Here is a 14,989-nt window from a genome sequence, read left to right on the forward strand (position 1 = left end):
GAAAAAGGCAGGACTGCTGCAGGTTCATGGCCAGCTTTGGCTATACAGCAAGCCCCATAGCAAAAGAATAACAATTTTTGATTATTAAATAACATTTTAGAAAATATCTCTGAGAAAGGAGGGTGGGAGTGGGAAACAGGCCCTTTTAGCAGATCAGATCTAAAATAATCTTGGTTTCTTATTCAATGCTTTGAGTTTTGAAACTAGAGAATTCTTGAGTCTTGCTGACTCCTCCAGAGGGTTTTCTTGGCACTGTGGAATTATGTTCCTAAAGGAAAAATGTCTGGCTGTTTCGTGACTTTCCTGCATCTGACAGATAAGATCTTAGGAAAAGGAGACTGTTTTCCATGTCACCCCTGAGGCAAAGGTCACACAGCCTTCCTCTAATTAGGCTATCTCCACAAAATTCTAAGAGGGTGAAGGGGCGGTAAGGTAGCCCAGACACTGGTCCTCTGAATATTACTTTGTTTTAATCTCAAAAATAATTCCCAACATTTTTTTCCTTATTGTACATCTGCAAAAATAGATCACGTAACTCCCTCAAAATATTCATCAAGTCGTAATAGCTTTGCTGTGAACACAAGGTGCCCAGCTCACAGTGCACATAACAACCCTCCCGCCCTTCGCACAGCCAGTCACATATATTAGCAAAGTCTCACTTCACTGCTACTCACTGAGTTTAACCGAGCCTTCCATTCCCAAAAGCACATTGTCACTTTTGATGTCTCTGTGGATCACTTGGTTAGCATGTAAAAACTCCAGCGCCTGTAAACACTGAACAGAGAAAACATCTATCAATGAAACAGCTCAACAAGTCTAAGCGAGGTCACACAGAGCTGCAGTGGTTCGAGTACTACTGCTCTATCTAGTAGGAGACCCTCTAAGACTGAACATCTATAAGAAAAGATAACCTCTACCTGCAAAGTTAAGTACAAAGCCACAACTCTGTGTGGACATGATGCCACAACTCTGTGTGGACATGATGCCACAACTCTGTGTGGACATGGTACAACATGACTAGAATCTAAGCACTGGGAGGCAGCAGGCTGTACAAAGGGACACTATTAAAAAAAACAGCCTCAAAACCAAGGTTTTCTTCCCCGGTCTGCCCTTGAATTCTACTGTGTAGCAAAAGATGACCAGAACTCCTGATCCTCCTGCCTCACCAGATTTATTAAATAAAGCCTCCTTATTTTTTTGGTCACTGCTTTTGGGGGTTGAGGGAGGTAGCATTTTCTCCTATACCCTAAGCGGGCTTGGAGAGCCCTGTAATCAATCCTGTTGCTTCCGTCTCACAAAGTACTAGGACTACAGGTGCAGGTCACTGTACCTGAGGATGGTTTCCCCACTCATTAAAAAAATTTATTTATTTATTTATTTATTTATTTATTTATTTATTTATGTGTAGGAAGGGTAGTTTTTATTTATTTATGTGTAGGAAGGGTAGTTTTGCACATGAGTTCATCGCTTTCAGAGGCCAGAAGAGGACCCCCTGTAGCTGGAGTTACAGGCAGTTGAAAGTAGCCGGATGCGGGTTCTGGGAACCAAACCCTGGTCTTCTGAGGAGCTGGGAGCATTCTTAACCACTGAGCCATCTTTACAAGCTCCACTTCCCACTGATTTTCCAAACTTGTTTTCAGTGGCTTCACTTATAAAATGCTGACTGGGCCTCTCTAACTTCTAGGTCTTTTGGGGTTTAAATGACGAAAGGTACACAGCATTTGGTAAGCACACACAGGTTCTTGAGAAATGATGTCAACGTAAAGGGGACTTATGACCAGGCACAGAGGAGGCATACATCTTTAATCCCAGCACTTAGGAGGCAGAGGAAGGAGCGTTTTTGTGAGGCCAGACAGAATAAGACCTTGGCACACAGATACAAGAATGAATTGTGATTATTCTCATTAGAAACTGAGATATTTCAAGGTCTAATGTAAGCCATGGAAAAAGTAGATTTGGGTAGTCTGGCTGTGGGTCAGGGCTTCAGTGTGTAGGCTGACATTCTCATACTTTCCCCAATGCAGTTTGATGAGATGAGGGCTGGCAGTGGGCCAGGGGCAAAGCACACATGAAGCTCTGGGTCTCAGTGTCAGCACAACAAAGACAAGATAGAGAGACCTCAGTATAAAAGGGGAACTTTACCCTGATGCCTCACACCAGAAAGCACTGAGTAAAAAAGACTAGGTTTCTCCCTTCCTTAAATAGAAAAGGAGATTTTAGGAGGACTGGAGAGATGGCTCAGAAGCTAAGAGCACTGGCCACTTTTCTAGAGGTCTTTGTTCACAGTGGCTTCAATCCAAGGGGATCCAGTGCTCTCTTCTGGATTCCTTAAGGAACTGCATGCACACAGTACACTGACATACACACATACAAAATACCCATAAACACAAAACAAAACAAAACTGTTTGGTCCAGTGCTTTTTTTTTCCGGAGCTGGGGACCGAACCCAGGGCCTTGCGCTTGCTAGGCAAGCGCTCTACCACTGAGCTAAATCCCCAACCCCTAGTCCAGTGCTCTTAAATATCAGAGAAGACTGTAAACTGTGAATCTGAGGAAAGTCAGTTGTATTTTCTTAAAAACTATTCCAATCAGAGTGGAACAAAATCTGTACACCATTTATAACAAAAAAAAAAAAAAAAAAAAAAAAAAACTTATTCAAAATACTTAACTACTCAAAGGGGGAAAAAATAAACCAGACGCCCAATCAGGTTATTGGAAAGGATAAAGGGTAGGAAAATACTTATACAAATGTACAAATGTGTTACAGTTCTAAAATGCTGGCACATAAAGAAAATCGGGGTTGGGGATTTAGCTTAGTGGTAGAGCGCTTGCCTAGGAAGCGCAAGGCCCTGGGTTCGGTCCCCAGCTCCGAAAAAAAAAAAAAAAGAAAACCAAAAAAAAAAAAAAAATCAAATTGAATGGATGACAGAACTTTATATCAACTGTTATATCAACTGAGAAGAACTGCTTAAAAAAAAAAGAAAAACTAAACAAACCCTTAGCCAGCTTTTAGGTGATCAAACATAAACCCGCTTTAAAAGGGCTGAGTGCTGTGTGGGATATGAAAGAGTTCAGTTGGTAGAATACTGGCCAAGGATGGGTAAATCCTGGGTAAATCTCCAGTACCTTGTCATACTGGGCATGGTGGTACATGCCTATAATACCAGCACTCAGGAGGTGGAGGCAGGAGGATTGTACTGGTTGGTTTTGTGTGTCAACTTGACACAAGCTGGAGTAATCACAGAGAACGGAGCCTCAGCTGAGGATATACCTCCATGAGACCCAGCTGCAAAGCATTTTCTCAACCTGTGATCAAGGGTAGAGGTGCCCATTGTGGATGGTGCCATCCCTGGGCTGGTAGCCTTGGGTTCTATAAGAGAGTAAGCTGAGCAAGCCAGGGGAAGCAAGCCAGTAAGTAACATCCCTCCATGGCCTCTGCATCAGCTCCTGCTTCCTGCCCTGCTTGAGTTCCAGTCCTGACTTCCTTTGGTGATGAACAGCGATGTGGAAGTGTAAGCTGAATAAATCCTTTCCTCCCCAACTTGCTTCTTGGTTATCATGTTTGTGCAGGAATAGAAACCCTGACTCAGACAAGGATCATAAGGCCATCCTCCCTGCATACTGTTTGAGGTCAACTTGGACTACATGAGGCTTTATCTTACATAGCAATGGGTTAATATTTTCTAAGAATCATGTTTTAAACACCTTTAATAAAAGCTGAAAAAGAACGACCTCATATATGCAATGTTTCCAGCTCACATATCCATCACTGTAGCTGCTGAAAGCTAAAGCAAATGACAGAGAGCACAGGACAGTCCTGCCAACTTAGCACTCTGGCTTAGGCAAACAGGAGTCCAGACATTCAATAGTAAATATGAAGTGCAGGCCAGGGAGGGGCTCTGCAGCATGTATGGGCTTCCTACTGCCAAGCCTCAAGATCTGAGTTCACTTCCCCAGACACCCATGGTGGAAGGTGAGAACAGGCTCCCACAAGTTTTTTTTTGTGACTTCCATGTACGTGTCATGGTATGCACATGCTCACACATATGCATACACATACAAGTAAAAATTTTAAAATATGTAAGAAAATAACTAGTCTCTTTACCTTCAGCGGTCTTTACTAAGACCAAGGGCAATGCACTTTAGCAAATATGTCTTGTTTATCACATTGGCTCTGCTTTTCGCTACTAAATTACATATTTAAAAAAAGATTTATTTATTTATATCGGTACACTATAGCTGTCCTCAGACACACCAGAAAAGAGCATCACATCCCATTACAGATGGTTGTGAGTGACCATGTGGTTGCTGGGAACTGAACTCAGGACCTCTGGAAGAGCAGTCAGTGCTCTTAACTGAGCCACCTCTCTAGCCCTGAACTACACATTTTTAATGCTATCACATTTTACTTTGGAAAGTGTCCTATCTGGATGGCATAAACTGTTATGATTAATGCTGCTAAGGTCAGCCTGTGAGATCCATGCCTCACAGGACTAAGTCTTGTTCCACTGGAAGGAAAGAGCTAAAGTTCTTTTTGTTTTTAGCTCTTACCTGATGACATGGTAGAGGAAAACCTTCCAGCATACAGAGAAAAATCTCTGCTCACAGAACCTTTCTTTTTCTCACCCTTGCAAGCACACAGCTCCCTAACATCCAAAGGAGGGGGCAAACCCACCTCTCTGCACACAGCTGCGATCTGCGCCTCATCCATGCAGGTTTCTGTCACGACATCAGTGAGGGACCCACCAGCAAGGTACTCCATTACCACAAACAACTCGTCTCCTACCAGGTAACTGAAAAAGAACACAGGACATACACATGGCTCTGCACTGAGGAGTTAAAATCTCTGTGAGTTTAAGGCCAGCCCGGTCTACAGAGTGAGTTCCCAAACATCCAGAGCTACACAGTGAGACTCTCTAGATAAAACAAACAGAAGAAAACAAAAACAAGCAAAAAAATTAAGATGCTCTCTGCAGGCTGAGGACAATCCCAAAACTCAGGAAACAATTAGAAGGATCACTCTGAATTAGAGGCTTGTCTCAAAACAAAAGCCACGAAAAAAAAGTTTCAGAATCATTTTAAAGCTAGTTTGCCCACAGCTTGAGTATATGTGTGTATATGTGTTATTGCAATTAGAATAATCCAAGGGAAGCAGCTTCCTATTTAAATTGCCTTATATATTTGAGAGTTTTGCCTGCATCTATTCTGTGCACCAGTGTGCATTGTCTAGTAGTAGCACATTGCCTAGAGAGTACTGGATCCCCTGGGACTGGAAACAGAGTATGAGCCACTTTGTGGGTGATCAGAGTTGAACCCCAGTCCTCTGTAAGAGTAGCTAGTGCTCTTAACCACTGAGCCATCCTTCCAGCACTGTGAAAATGTTATTTTAATAAGGCAAGAAAATGAGTGCTGGAAAGACGATTCGGTGTGAGAATTTCCGACCTTTCCAGAGGATCTGGGTCTGGTTCCCAGCGCCCACATTGGAGTTCAAAGACCCTTGTAACTCCAGTTCTAGGGCTCTACACTCCTGTGGCCTCCACAGGCACCATCATGCCAAGTAGTGCAAACGCAGACGAGCAGACACAGACATAAACATCAGTTACAAACATTCGTAAAAGGGGAAGCGTAAGTGATATAACCATACTATATATAATTAAAAAGATAAAGAAGATTCCAAAAAGAAAGCAAGGAAATGGACCTGAAAATTTTGTTTCTTTGAATATAGTCCTCACAAATAAGGCTTAAAGTCTCAAAACATGTTATCTTTCCCTTATTCTAAGCAAATTTAAATATAGAAAATTATCTGTAATTTATTATAACTAATATAATCTATGCTATTATTCACTAAAGTAAATGTGATTCCTTTTTTTAAAACATCATTTGTAATATATACAATTTTATATTCTGTTCTCTGTGCTTTAACACAATAGCTAAGCCCAGAGACCTTTCGAGAGTAACCTGAGGTGGAGACAAGGAAAGTAAGGTCTGCAACAGAACCGAGGGACATGGACATGGTGACACAGACTCTGACCCCAGTTTCCCAAGAGGCCAGGAAGCTATGTAAAATAACTAATCCCATAGTTTAAAACTGGGTGGCTAGTCACCTCTGAGATCACAGCACGTATCACAGACAGCCACTCCTTAGTGTCTCTGCTCTGTCCGGCAGCCCTTCAGGGGATGCCCTCTTTTACTGTCAAGCGAGAACCTTGAGGAAAGGCCCTCCCTCCGGTGCAGGCGACTGTCTTGCCCCACCCCGACGCCCCCTGCCATTTTAATCTGAAGTGCTACACCTGCACCAAACAATCAAACTGCAAATTTCTGTATTTTCTAAAAAGATCGTAGGTACTAACTGTCAGGTTTTATTTTGTTTGTTTTGCTTACATGTAATGTGTACAGAGGCTGGAGGAGGGACCCGGATGCCCTGGAACCACAGTCACAGGTGGGTATGAGCCATTATGTGGGCGCTGGGAAGCACCTTGTGTTCTCAAAGGCTCTCAACTCAACATCTCTCCAGCCTGACAGTTCCATATTTTTATTTCAGTGTATGTTTGTTTCTTTTTTCATTTATTTATGCTTTAAGGTTTATTGATGACTTTTTATGCATATGTCTGCCTCAGTGAGCTTCTGTGTACATGTGAGTGCTAGCAGAGGCCACAGCAGGGTGTGGCTCCTCTGCAGTTGACTTCCAGGCAGCTGAGAGCTGCCCTGCGGGTGCTGGGCCCTCTCATTTCATCCATCTCGGTTTTAAAGACAGGCCCTCATCAGGCCCACTCTAAACTCTCAATCCTCCTGTCTCAGCCTCCATGTCTGAGATTACAGAGATGATTCACCATTCTTCAGTTGGTCTCACTTTTAAAGAAAATACTTAGTTACCTGTCCAAGAAGTTAACTATGTTGGGATTCTTTAACTCTTTCATCACCAGAATTTCATTAATGATCAATTCCTTCTTTGGTTGTTTCTGTAAATTAATCTGCTTGATAGCAACCTGTAATAAACATATTTGAAGCATCAAGATGGCGTTGCTAATTCTCTAACAGAATTACAAGCACCAATTAGCTGGTGATTCATCAAGTACATTTCACACAGCAAGGCTGTTTTCACATGCATACGACTTACGCAGTATTTGGTGATACAGATTCTAAATTATGCTTGAATCTGTCCTTAAAACATTTTAAAATGATATTGTCTGTTTTCTGTGTGAGGCTACACATGCTGAAGCAGAGGGGTGAGCTCAGACTGGGAGTGCCCTTTCCCACAGAGCCATCTCACTGACCAACCCTAGATTTATCTTCAGGGTTACTAACCAACCCAAGGTCAGGCTATACAAAAATTAATTTTTAAAATTTGAAACTAGTAAATATTTTAAAAATATTTCTTTATTCGTGATACTAAACATATTCCTTCTTTGCCATCTAAGTTCCTTCCAGCCCAAACCCTGCTGTGGTGGTTTGTGCTTATAAAGCCCGGGGCAGGGAAGTGCACGCAAGCAGAGCCGCTGGCTTCCTGTGAAGACAGCCTCCGGTCACTGCACATTCCTGTCCATGAAGCATGCAGTCATTCTCCTTCCCCAAACAAAGAGCTAACATGCAGACTCGAGCAGTAGCTACACATTCCTGTCCATGAAGCATGCATTCTCCCTTTCCCAAACAAAGAGCTAACATGCAGACTCGAGCAGTAGCTACCTCTTGCCCCAGGGCCACATCAGTTGCAGTAAAAACTGTACCAGAAGCCCTGCAGAAAAAACAAAGACAGAATGAAATCCAAGTTCTTAAATTACAGCATCTACACTTCAGACTTTGAACAACTAAAACATGATTTAACATCTTAGACTCAAGAGTTATAAAAAACAAAGAGAAAATGAAGAGGCAATACTTATGGCCAAGACTTACACATGAAGTATTTCAGACCTATAAACATAGAAAAACAGTATACTCTCACAAATCTACTCTGTGCTTAAGACAAAAAGAAGTGACGTGGTATGGTGGTGCACACCTGTAAGCCCAGCTCTCAGAGGGCGGAGACAGGGAGTTTGAGAACAGCCTGTTCTATAGAGTGAATTCCAGGATAGCCAGGGCTGTGCAGAGAAAGACCCTATTACACAAAACAAGAACAACAACAAAAAACCCATGCAGGGGTTGGGGTTTTAGCTCAGTGGTAGAGCGCTTGCCTAGGAAGCGCAAGGCCCTGGGTTCGGTCCCCAGCTCCGAAAAAAAAGAACCAAAAAAAAAAAAAAAACCAACCATGCAATGCCCCTCCCCTCCAAAACAGAAAACAAACCTAAATAAATAAATAAATAACCCCTTCTCTGCAAAACAAAGAAATACGGCAGGGTGTACCTTGCTCAGTATATAAGGCAGGAGGATGACTGACTCAATGCTAGCTTGGATGTCAGAGTTTGTCTCAAGAAAGCAAAACTCAAACCAACCACCAAAATCAAACAATGAACTCCGACAAACTTCAAGGCTGCCTCCTCGCCTCTGTAACAAGGCTCTGGTTTATGTTCTATGTGTATCCTGGGTTTGATATGTGTAGAAAGAACATCTATGTCTGTACGGATGTAGCAACTAACAATAGTAAATTTGCTTAGGCAAGAAATAGGTGGGACATCCTGGAGGAAAAAGAATTCTGGGATAGAGCCAGGCAGGCGAATCACCTGGAAGATGTGAGGAGACAGACACATGGCATCTGAGCACAGGTAAACAGCCACGTGACAGAGTGTAGGTAAAATAATGGGTTATCTAAGTTATGATCTAGTCAGAGAAGGGCCTAGATACATGGTCAAGAAATTTGTAAATATACTTTGAGTCTGAGTCTTTTTCAGGAAGCATGGGGCTGGGAGGAAGAACTGGGACCTAACTCTACAGATGTGTCCATTCCTAAACATTTTTCTGAACTTCTAGTCACAAAAAGACATGGGTATGTTTCTCAAGAAAATATATTTGACTTTAATTTTAAACTTTACAGTGTTTTGTCTCGTGAATTCCTCTGCAGTTTCAACACTGGATTTTTTTTTTTTTTTTTTTTAAAGATTTATTCATTTATTATATATAAGTACACTGTAGTTGTCTTCAGATACACCAGAAGAGGGCATCATATCTCCTTACAGATGGTTGGAGCCACCATGTGATTGCTGGGAATTGAACTCAGGACCTCTGGAAGAGTAGTCGGGTGCTCTTAACTGCTGAGCCATCTCTCCAGCCCCTCAACACTGGATTTATGATTGTCATTCATACACATAAGATTTATTCTTGCTCTTCTATCACTATTACGATGTAACTTCTATATTATTATACAAAACACAAAGGCTAAAAAAGGCTGGAGAAGTCGCTCAGTGGTAGAGCTCTTGCCTGGATTGCACAAAGTTCTAGGTTTAATCCTCAGCACCGAAAAAGAAGTAACTTTCATTGTTTTGGTTTTTTCTCAAAACTTTTTTTTTTTTTTTCTCAAAACTTCTTCTTCTTTTTTTTTTTTTTCCTGAGCTGGGGACCAAACCCAGGGCCTTAAGCGCTCTACCACTGAGCTAAATCCCCAACCCCCATTGTTTTGTTTTTAAAACCAGTGCTACAAATAAGATTTGCAGAGAGAATAAACAAAAACCAATACTGCCAAAAGTCTGCAATAAATATATATATATTTTAAAGATTTATTTATTATATATGAGTACACTGGAACTATCTTCAGACACACCAAAAGAGGGCATCAGATCTCATTATAGATGGATGCGAGCCACCATGTGGGTGCTGGGACTTGAACTCTGGACCTCCAGAAGAGCAGTCAGTGCTCTTAATCAGTGAACCAGCTCTCCAGTTCGCAATAAATATTTTAATTGTCTTTAAAATACATTGTGAGTGTAACATTTCTATCAATCTGATTCCTACCACCTATGGGAAATGACACACAGCAAAAAAAGCAATGGAAACCACACCTAATGACACACAGCTGGAGTCCTAGCATCAGGGAAGCCGAGGATGTAGGATCACTAAGATCTGAACTACACAGTGCATGTAGGGCCAGCCTAGGCTACATAGGGAAACCTTACTGAAGAAGATAACAACGATGGAGAAAGAGAAAAGGAGGCAAATAGGTAAAGAGGGAGACAGTGGAAGGCGAGCAGACGGTCTACTAGTAACCAGTGCTGGACTACGTTTATCTTTTTGAGACAGATCTCACTGTGAGCTAAGGCTATTCCTCAACCTGTGGCAATCCTGCCTCGCATCTCAGGGGATAGTTTTACAAGGGTGCATCATTACAGTCGACTTACAAGTGCAAGTTTTATTTTAACATACATACATAATACACATACAACTGTGTTATATATTTACATTCTCCCAAAGCATCATGCAGAACAGTTCTGTGCTTAATGTCAAAGGGAAGTGCCATACTGAATATGATGTCACAAGAGAGCAATACTTACCCTTGCCCGATTTTTTCATATCTTGTGTATTTTTTCTTAGGGTCACCTATGCTCACAATAGTTCCTGTTTTAAACAAAAATTAGAAATCAGTCAAGCAAACTAAATGTAAACAAAATTTGACAATTATTCCTTTTAATAATCTACATTGATTATAAAAGTGCTTTTCCATATACACCAAGCTTCAAAAATAATTTGCTTTAAATAATGAACACTAATGAAAAAGAAGTAGGGGCTAAAGAAATGTCTCCATGGTTAAAAGCACAGGACCTGGGTTCAGTTCCCAGCAACCACGTAGTGGTTCACATCCACCCCAACTCCAGTTCCAAGGGATCCAACACCCACCTCTGACCTCTGTTGGCACCAGATATGCACTCAGTACACATACATACACATACATACACACACGCACACACACACACACACACACACACACACACAGGCAAAAGGCTTAATACACAGAATTTAAAGTTGAAAAGAAATCAAGAATAAGCAATAAAAGGTGGTTGTACTTTTCCACCAGTTAGACTGTTTGTTTTTTGAGATAGGATTTCTCTGTGTCCTGGAACTTGCTCTGTAGACCAGGCTGGCCTCAAACTCAAGAGATCTACCTGCCTTTGTCTCTTGAATGTTGGGATTAAAGGTGTACGTCATCATGCTTGACCAGGTTAGACTTCTTAATTACTTTCTTAGAAATAATGATGTTGGGGGCTGGAGAGATGGCTCACAGGTTAAGAGCACTGACTGTTCTTCTGGAGGTCCTGAGTTCAATTCCCAGCAACTACATGGTGGCTCACAACCACCATGGGATTGGCTGCCCTCTTCTGGTGTGCATGAAGACAGTAACAGTGTACTCACATACAAATAAATAAATCTAATTAAAAAAAAAAGAATCATGATGTTTTAGTATAACCAATTGTCTTAGTGAGTCTAAAACTCATGGAGTCCTCAAAATGTAGGAGTATAACATTACTAATTTAAAAACCAAAACCAAAACAAAACAGGGTTTCATCTATCCCAGGCTAGCCTGGAACTCACTACATAGCTGAAGATAATCGTGAACTTTTTTTTTTTTTTGGTTCTTTTTTTCGGAGCTGGGGACCGAACCCAGGGCCTTGCACTTCCTAGGCAAGCACTCTACCACTGAGCTAAATCCCCAACCCCAATCGTGAACTTTTGACCCTCTTCTTCCACCTCACAAATGCTGGGATGCAAGCATTCAGAATCCTATCCTATGTATGTAACTGTGGGATCTAACATCTTAGCGCATGCTAGGCAAGCATTCTACCAACTGAGCTCCATCCTCAGCCCTTTCCTCACACTATTATTTGTTTGAGAAAGCCTTGACTAACTCAGAACCTACTCTGTAGCTTAGGCTAGCCTTGAAGTCAAACCAATACTCCTGGCTCAGGCTCCCAGGTACTGAGATCAGGTAAGAGTCACCATGCCCATGTAGGACTTTAATAAACTGTGAAATGACTTACTATCAGAAAAAATGAACAAACAGTCAAGTAACCCTTATGTGGCTGTTCAGATGTCTCTAGTCCAGCCTCTCTCTTTCTGTATCCTTATGAAAAACCTATACTGAAAAAACTTCAATATGCTGAGATATTAAATCTAGGAAATTGGAAAAAATTCATAATTTAAACTCATATTTACTATTAGGTCAAATGGGAGAAAATGACACAGCACTGTCAGGTGCTCAAGGTAAGACACGAACATGTGATGCTCAGAGTAGTCTACAAGTCCCCACTGCAAGCTACACAAAAACTTAACACTTGAAGTGAGACAAAGCTGCAGAGAGAACCACAGCAAAGAGGACGAGGTAACTGAGCCATGACTTGATGGTGGCATTACTGCTCTAGCCATCATCTCTCTGCTGCTCTAGCAGCTCCCCTAAGAGAAGGAACATTATGTATTTCTACAAAATGCCAAGGTAACAGAGGGCTCACACTTTAAAGTATTGAGGAATAAAAGCGGTAACTAGAGCACACCCATGTCTTAAACACCATCTACACCGAACCATTCCCTGACCTCCACCACCTCCAGCACCACCACCACCACCACCACATCACCACCATCACCACCTCCTCTTCCTCCTCCTCCTCCTCCTCCTCCTCCTCCTCCTCCTCCCTCCTCCTCCACCAATCTCTGAAGCTGCTGGAGATTTGCCAGCAGATATTATTGTTACCTTTTAATGCTTGAACTAAACCAACAATGGTGGGTTGTGGGTTAAAAGGAAAGCAAAGAACCTACCCCCTACAGACTTTATGCTGACACACATCAGAAAGGATGTTCTTTAGGAACATTGGTGTTTGTTTACTGTCTTGTGCATGGAGGTCAGAACACTTTGGGAGTGGTTCTGTCTGTTCTACAATTGGATCCTAGGGATGGGACTCGGGTCATCAGACTTGGTGTTGTGCCTTTTCTCACAAAACTCCTATGACAGTCCATAGGAGACATGTTCATAGGTTTGCCCTGAGAAATTGTAAACACACACACAAACATACAAGCCCCCTTTGATAGAGTTCCACATTATGTCCTTTCAATGTGGCTGGCAGGGATCAATGTTTTACACAAACTAAGCAAGTGCTCCCAAATGAGAAAAAAAAGTCCCCAGCTCTGGGACAAATGTTCTTTAAAAATTAAAGTACAGACTGCATACTTAATTTCTCCATAATCTCTTCATCGGTCATCTTGGCTTTCTTTTTCTGTTTGTCTGAAGACTTGGCACCACTGTCGACATTAGAGTCACCAACTGGAGCAGGAATAGGGTCGATGACAGACCTTGTGTAGATCTGCAGAGACACAGGTCCATTGATGAATGTTAGAAAACACATTCTCAGACGGTCTTGGTAGCAGACCCCCCCCCCACCTTTTTTTTGCAAAACTAAGTTATCTCTGCACTGTTTTGAAGAATGGGAACAGTACAGTCACACAGATCTATACATCCTACACATCAGATAAAAATGACAGAAGAGCAAGCTTGCAGCTAGGCATGGTGGCACACACCTGTATTCGGGGGCTTGAGAGGCAGAGACAGAGGTCAGGAGTTCCAGGCCAGCATGAGCTACACACTGAGTTTGAAGCCAGCCTAGACTACATGAGACACTGGCTCAAAACAAAAACAAAATGAACCCCATCACAACTTACTAGGAGAAAAGAAAACGGGTCTTGATATTGAAATAACCGTAACTACCTGCCCTGTAAATTTTTCACAAATTCAACATTTTCCTTTCTTTTCAAACAGCCTATCCTAAGTCATAAAGAACATAGTCGTCTATCCCTGAACCAGTCTCAGACCTGTCTGCGAGCCTGCTCAGAGTCCTGTGGCAGCACGAGCCTCAGTTTGCATGCCAATCTCACCACAGCGGGAAAGGTGGTGCTGGAGCAGTTCCTTACTGCCTGGAGTCATAGAAGCCCCACTCTTAAAATTCCTTAGTTGGTGAGTAATTTCAGTCTTAAATACCTCTTCATTAGACATTCAGCCTTTGAGAACAAGATTAAAATATATAACCCAGGGAACAGCAATGATGTTAAGTTTTAGATATAACAGTAACCTATATTGAGAAAGATAGAGAAATACATACTCTTTAGAATAGGGGGAAATCTAGAAAGGAAAGCCTCATGAGTTAAGAACTCTAACTTTTGAAGAAGCTGTCAACTTTCTTTTCTGTTTGTTACTTCAGAGACAGGGTCTAGTGTATCAGTATGCAGCTCTAGCTGGCCTGGAACTCACAGACACTACCTGCCCTGCTGGGATTAAAGTTGTACACCACCATAGCCACGCAGGGCATTACGTTTCAAAGGGGTTTTTATGAACTTTAATTTACTCATTGTGTGTATGTACGTGAACACACGCCACAGTGCACATGTGGCAGTCAAAGGACAGCTTGCAGGCGCTGGTTCTCTCCCTATACCACATGGGTCCCAGGAATTGGATGCGAGCAGTCAGGCTTGGTGGCGAGCACCTTTACCTGCTGGGTCGTTTCATTAGCTCCAAAACACAGGTTCTGAAAGACAACTTTCAGGTCTCTCCACAGTACAGTATTTTAAGCTTGAAGCCTTTCTAATGTTTTGACTGCAGGTCAAACATAGACCAATGTGTTCAAAAGTCAAACAGTTACAGGTCATCAGTCTGTCACTCACTGATTTTGTATGATCTGGCCGAGGGGCAATGACGGGAGGAGCAGCATCTTCATCGTCATCGTCTTCCTCTGTCACCACAGCTGATGTCTCTGACCCCTTGGTGTTCAGCTACGTTCACCATAGCAGCAAACGGAGGATAAACCAATAACATCAAAGGTTAAAATGTGACTCCCCTATAAAAAGTCTTACAAGCTTATTTCTTCAATAGCTAGTATAAAAACTACAGAACTTCACTGGTTCCAATATAACCGGTTAAAAAGGAAATAAACATATACGGTTGAGTATCACTTTAGTGGGGAGGGGACTCAGCTAAGGACTGATCCTGAGGCTTGTGTATGGTGTGACTGCTCACCTTCTGAGCTACCTCCAGAGCTCCCAAGTGGGGCAGGCACTATTCCTGCCCTTCACATAAGCACACGTGGTGCTC

General features: G+C 42.2%; 1 protein-coding gene across 3 annotated transcripts in view; it reads right to left on the reverse strand.

Annotated features, from left to right (window-relative positions):
- The window catches only part of Pak2 (p21 (RAC1) activated kinase 2), a 60,881-nt gene that overhangs the window by 9,156 nt on the left and 36,736 nt on the right, over nt 1-14,989 (reverse strand). For all 3 annotated transcript variants that reach the window (XM_032900093.1, XM_032900094.1, XM_032900096.1), the window contains exons 6-12: nt 14,563-14,670; nt 13,079-13,211; nt 10,416-10,479; nt 7,684-7,732; nt 6,874-6,986; nt 4,676-4,793; nt 675-774 (exon numbers count right to left, since the gene is read on the reverse strand). In XM_032900093.1, the coding sequence (XP_032755984.1) occupies nt 675-774; nt 4,676-4,793; nt 6,874-6,986; nt 7,684-7,732; nt 10,416-10,479; nt 13,079-13,211; nt 14,563-14,670 (685 nt within the window). The remainder of the gene's footprint in view (nt 1-674; nt 775-4,675; nt 4,794-6,873; nt 6,987-7,683; nt 7,733-10,415; nt 10,480-13,078; nt 13,212-14,562; nt 14,671-14,989) is intronic.

The sequence above is a fragment of the Rattus rattus genome, chromosome 4 (assembly GCF_011064425.1).
Source record: "Rattus rattus isolate New Zealand chromosome 4, Rrattus_CSIRO_v1, whole genome shotgun sequence".
Classification (NCBI taxonomy): Eukaryota; Metazoa; Chordata; class Mammalia; order Rodentia; family Muridae; genus Rattus; species Rattus rattus.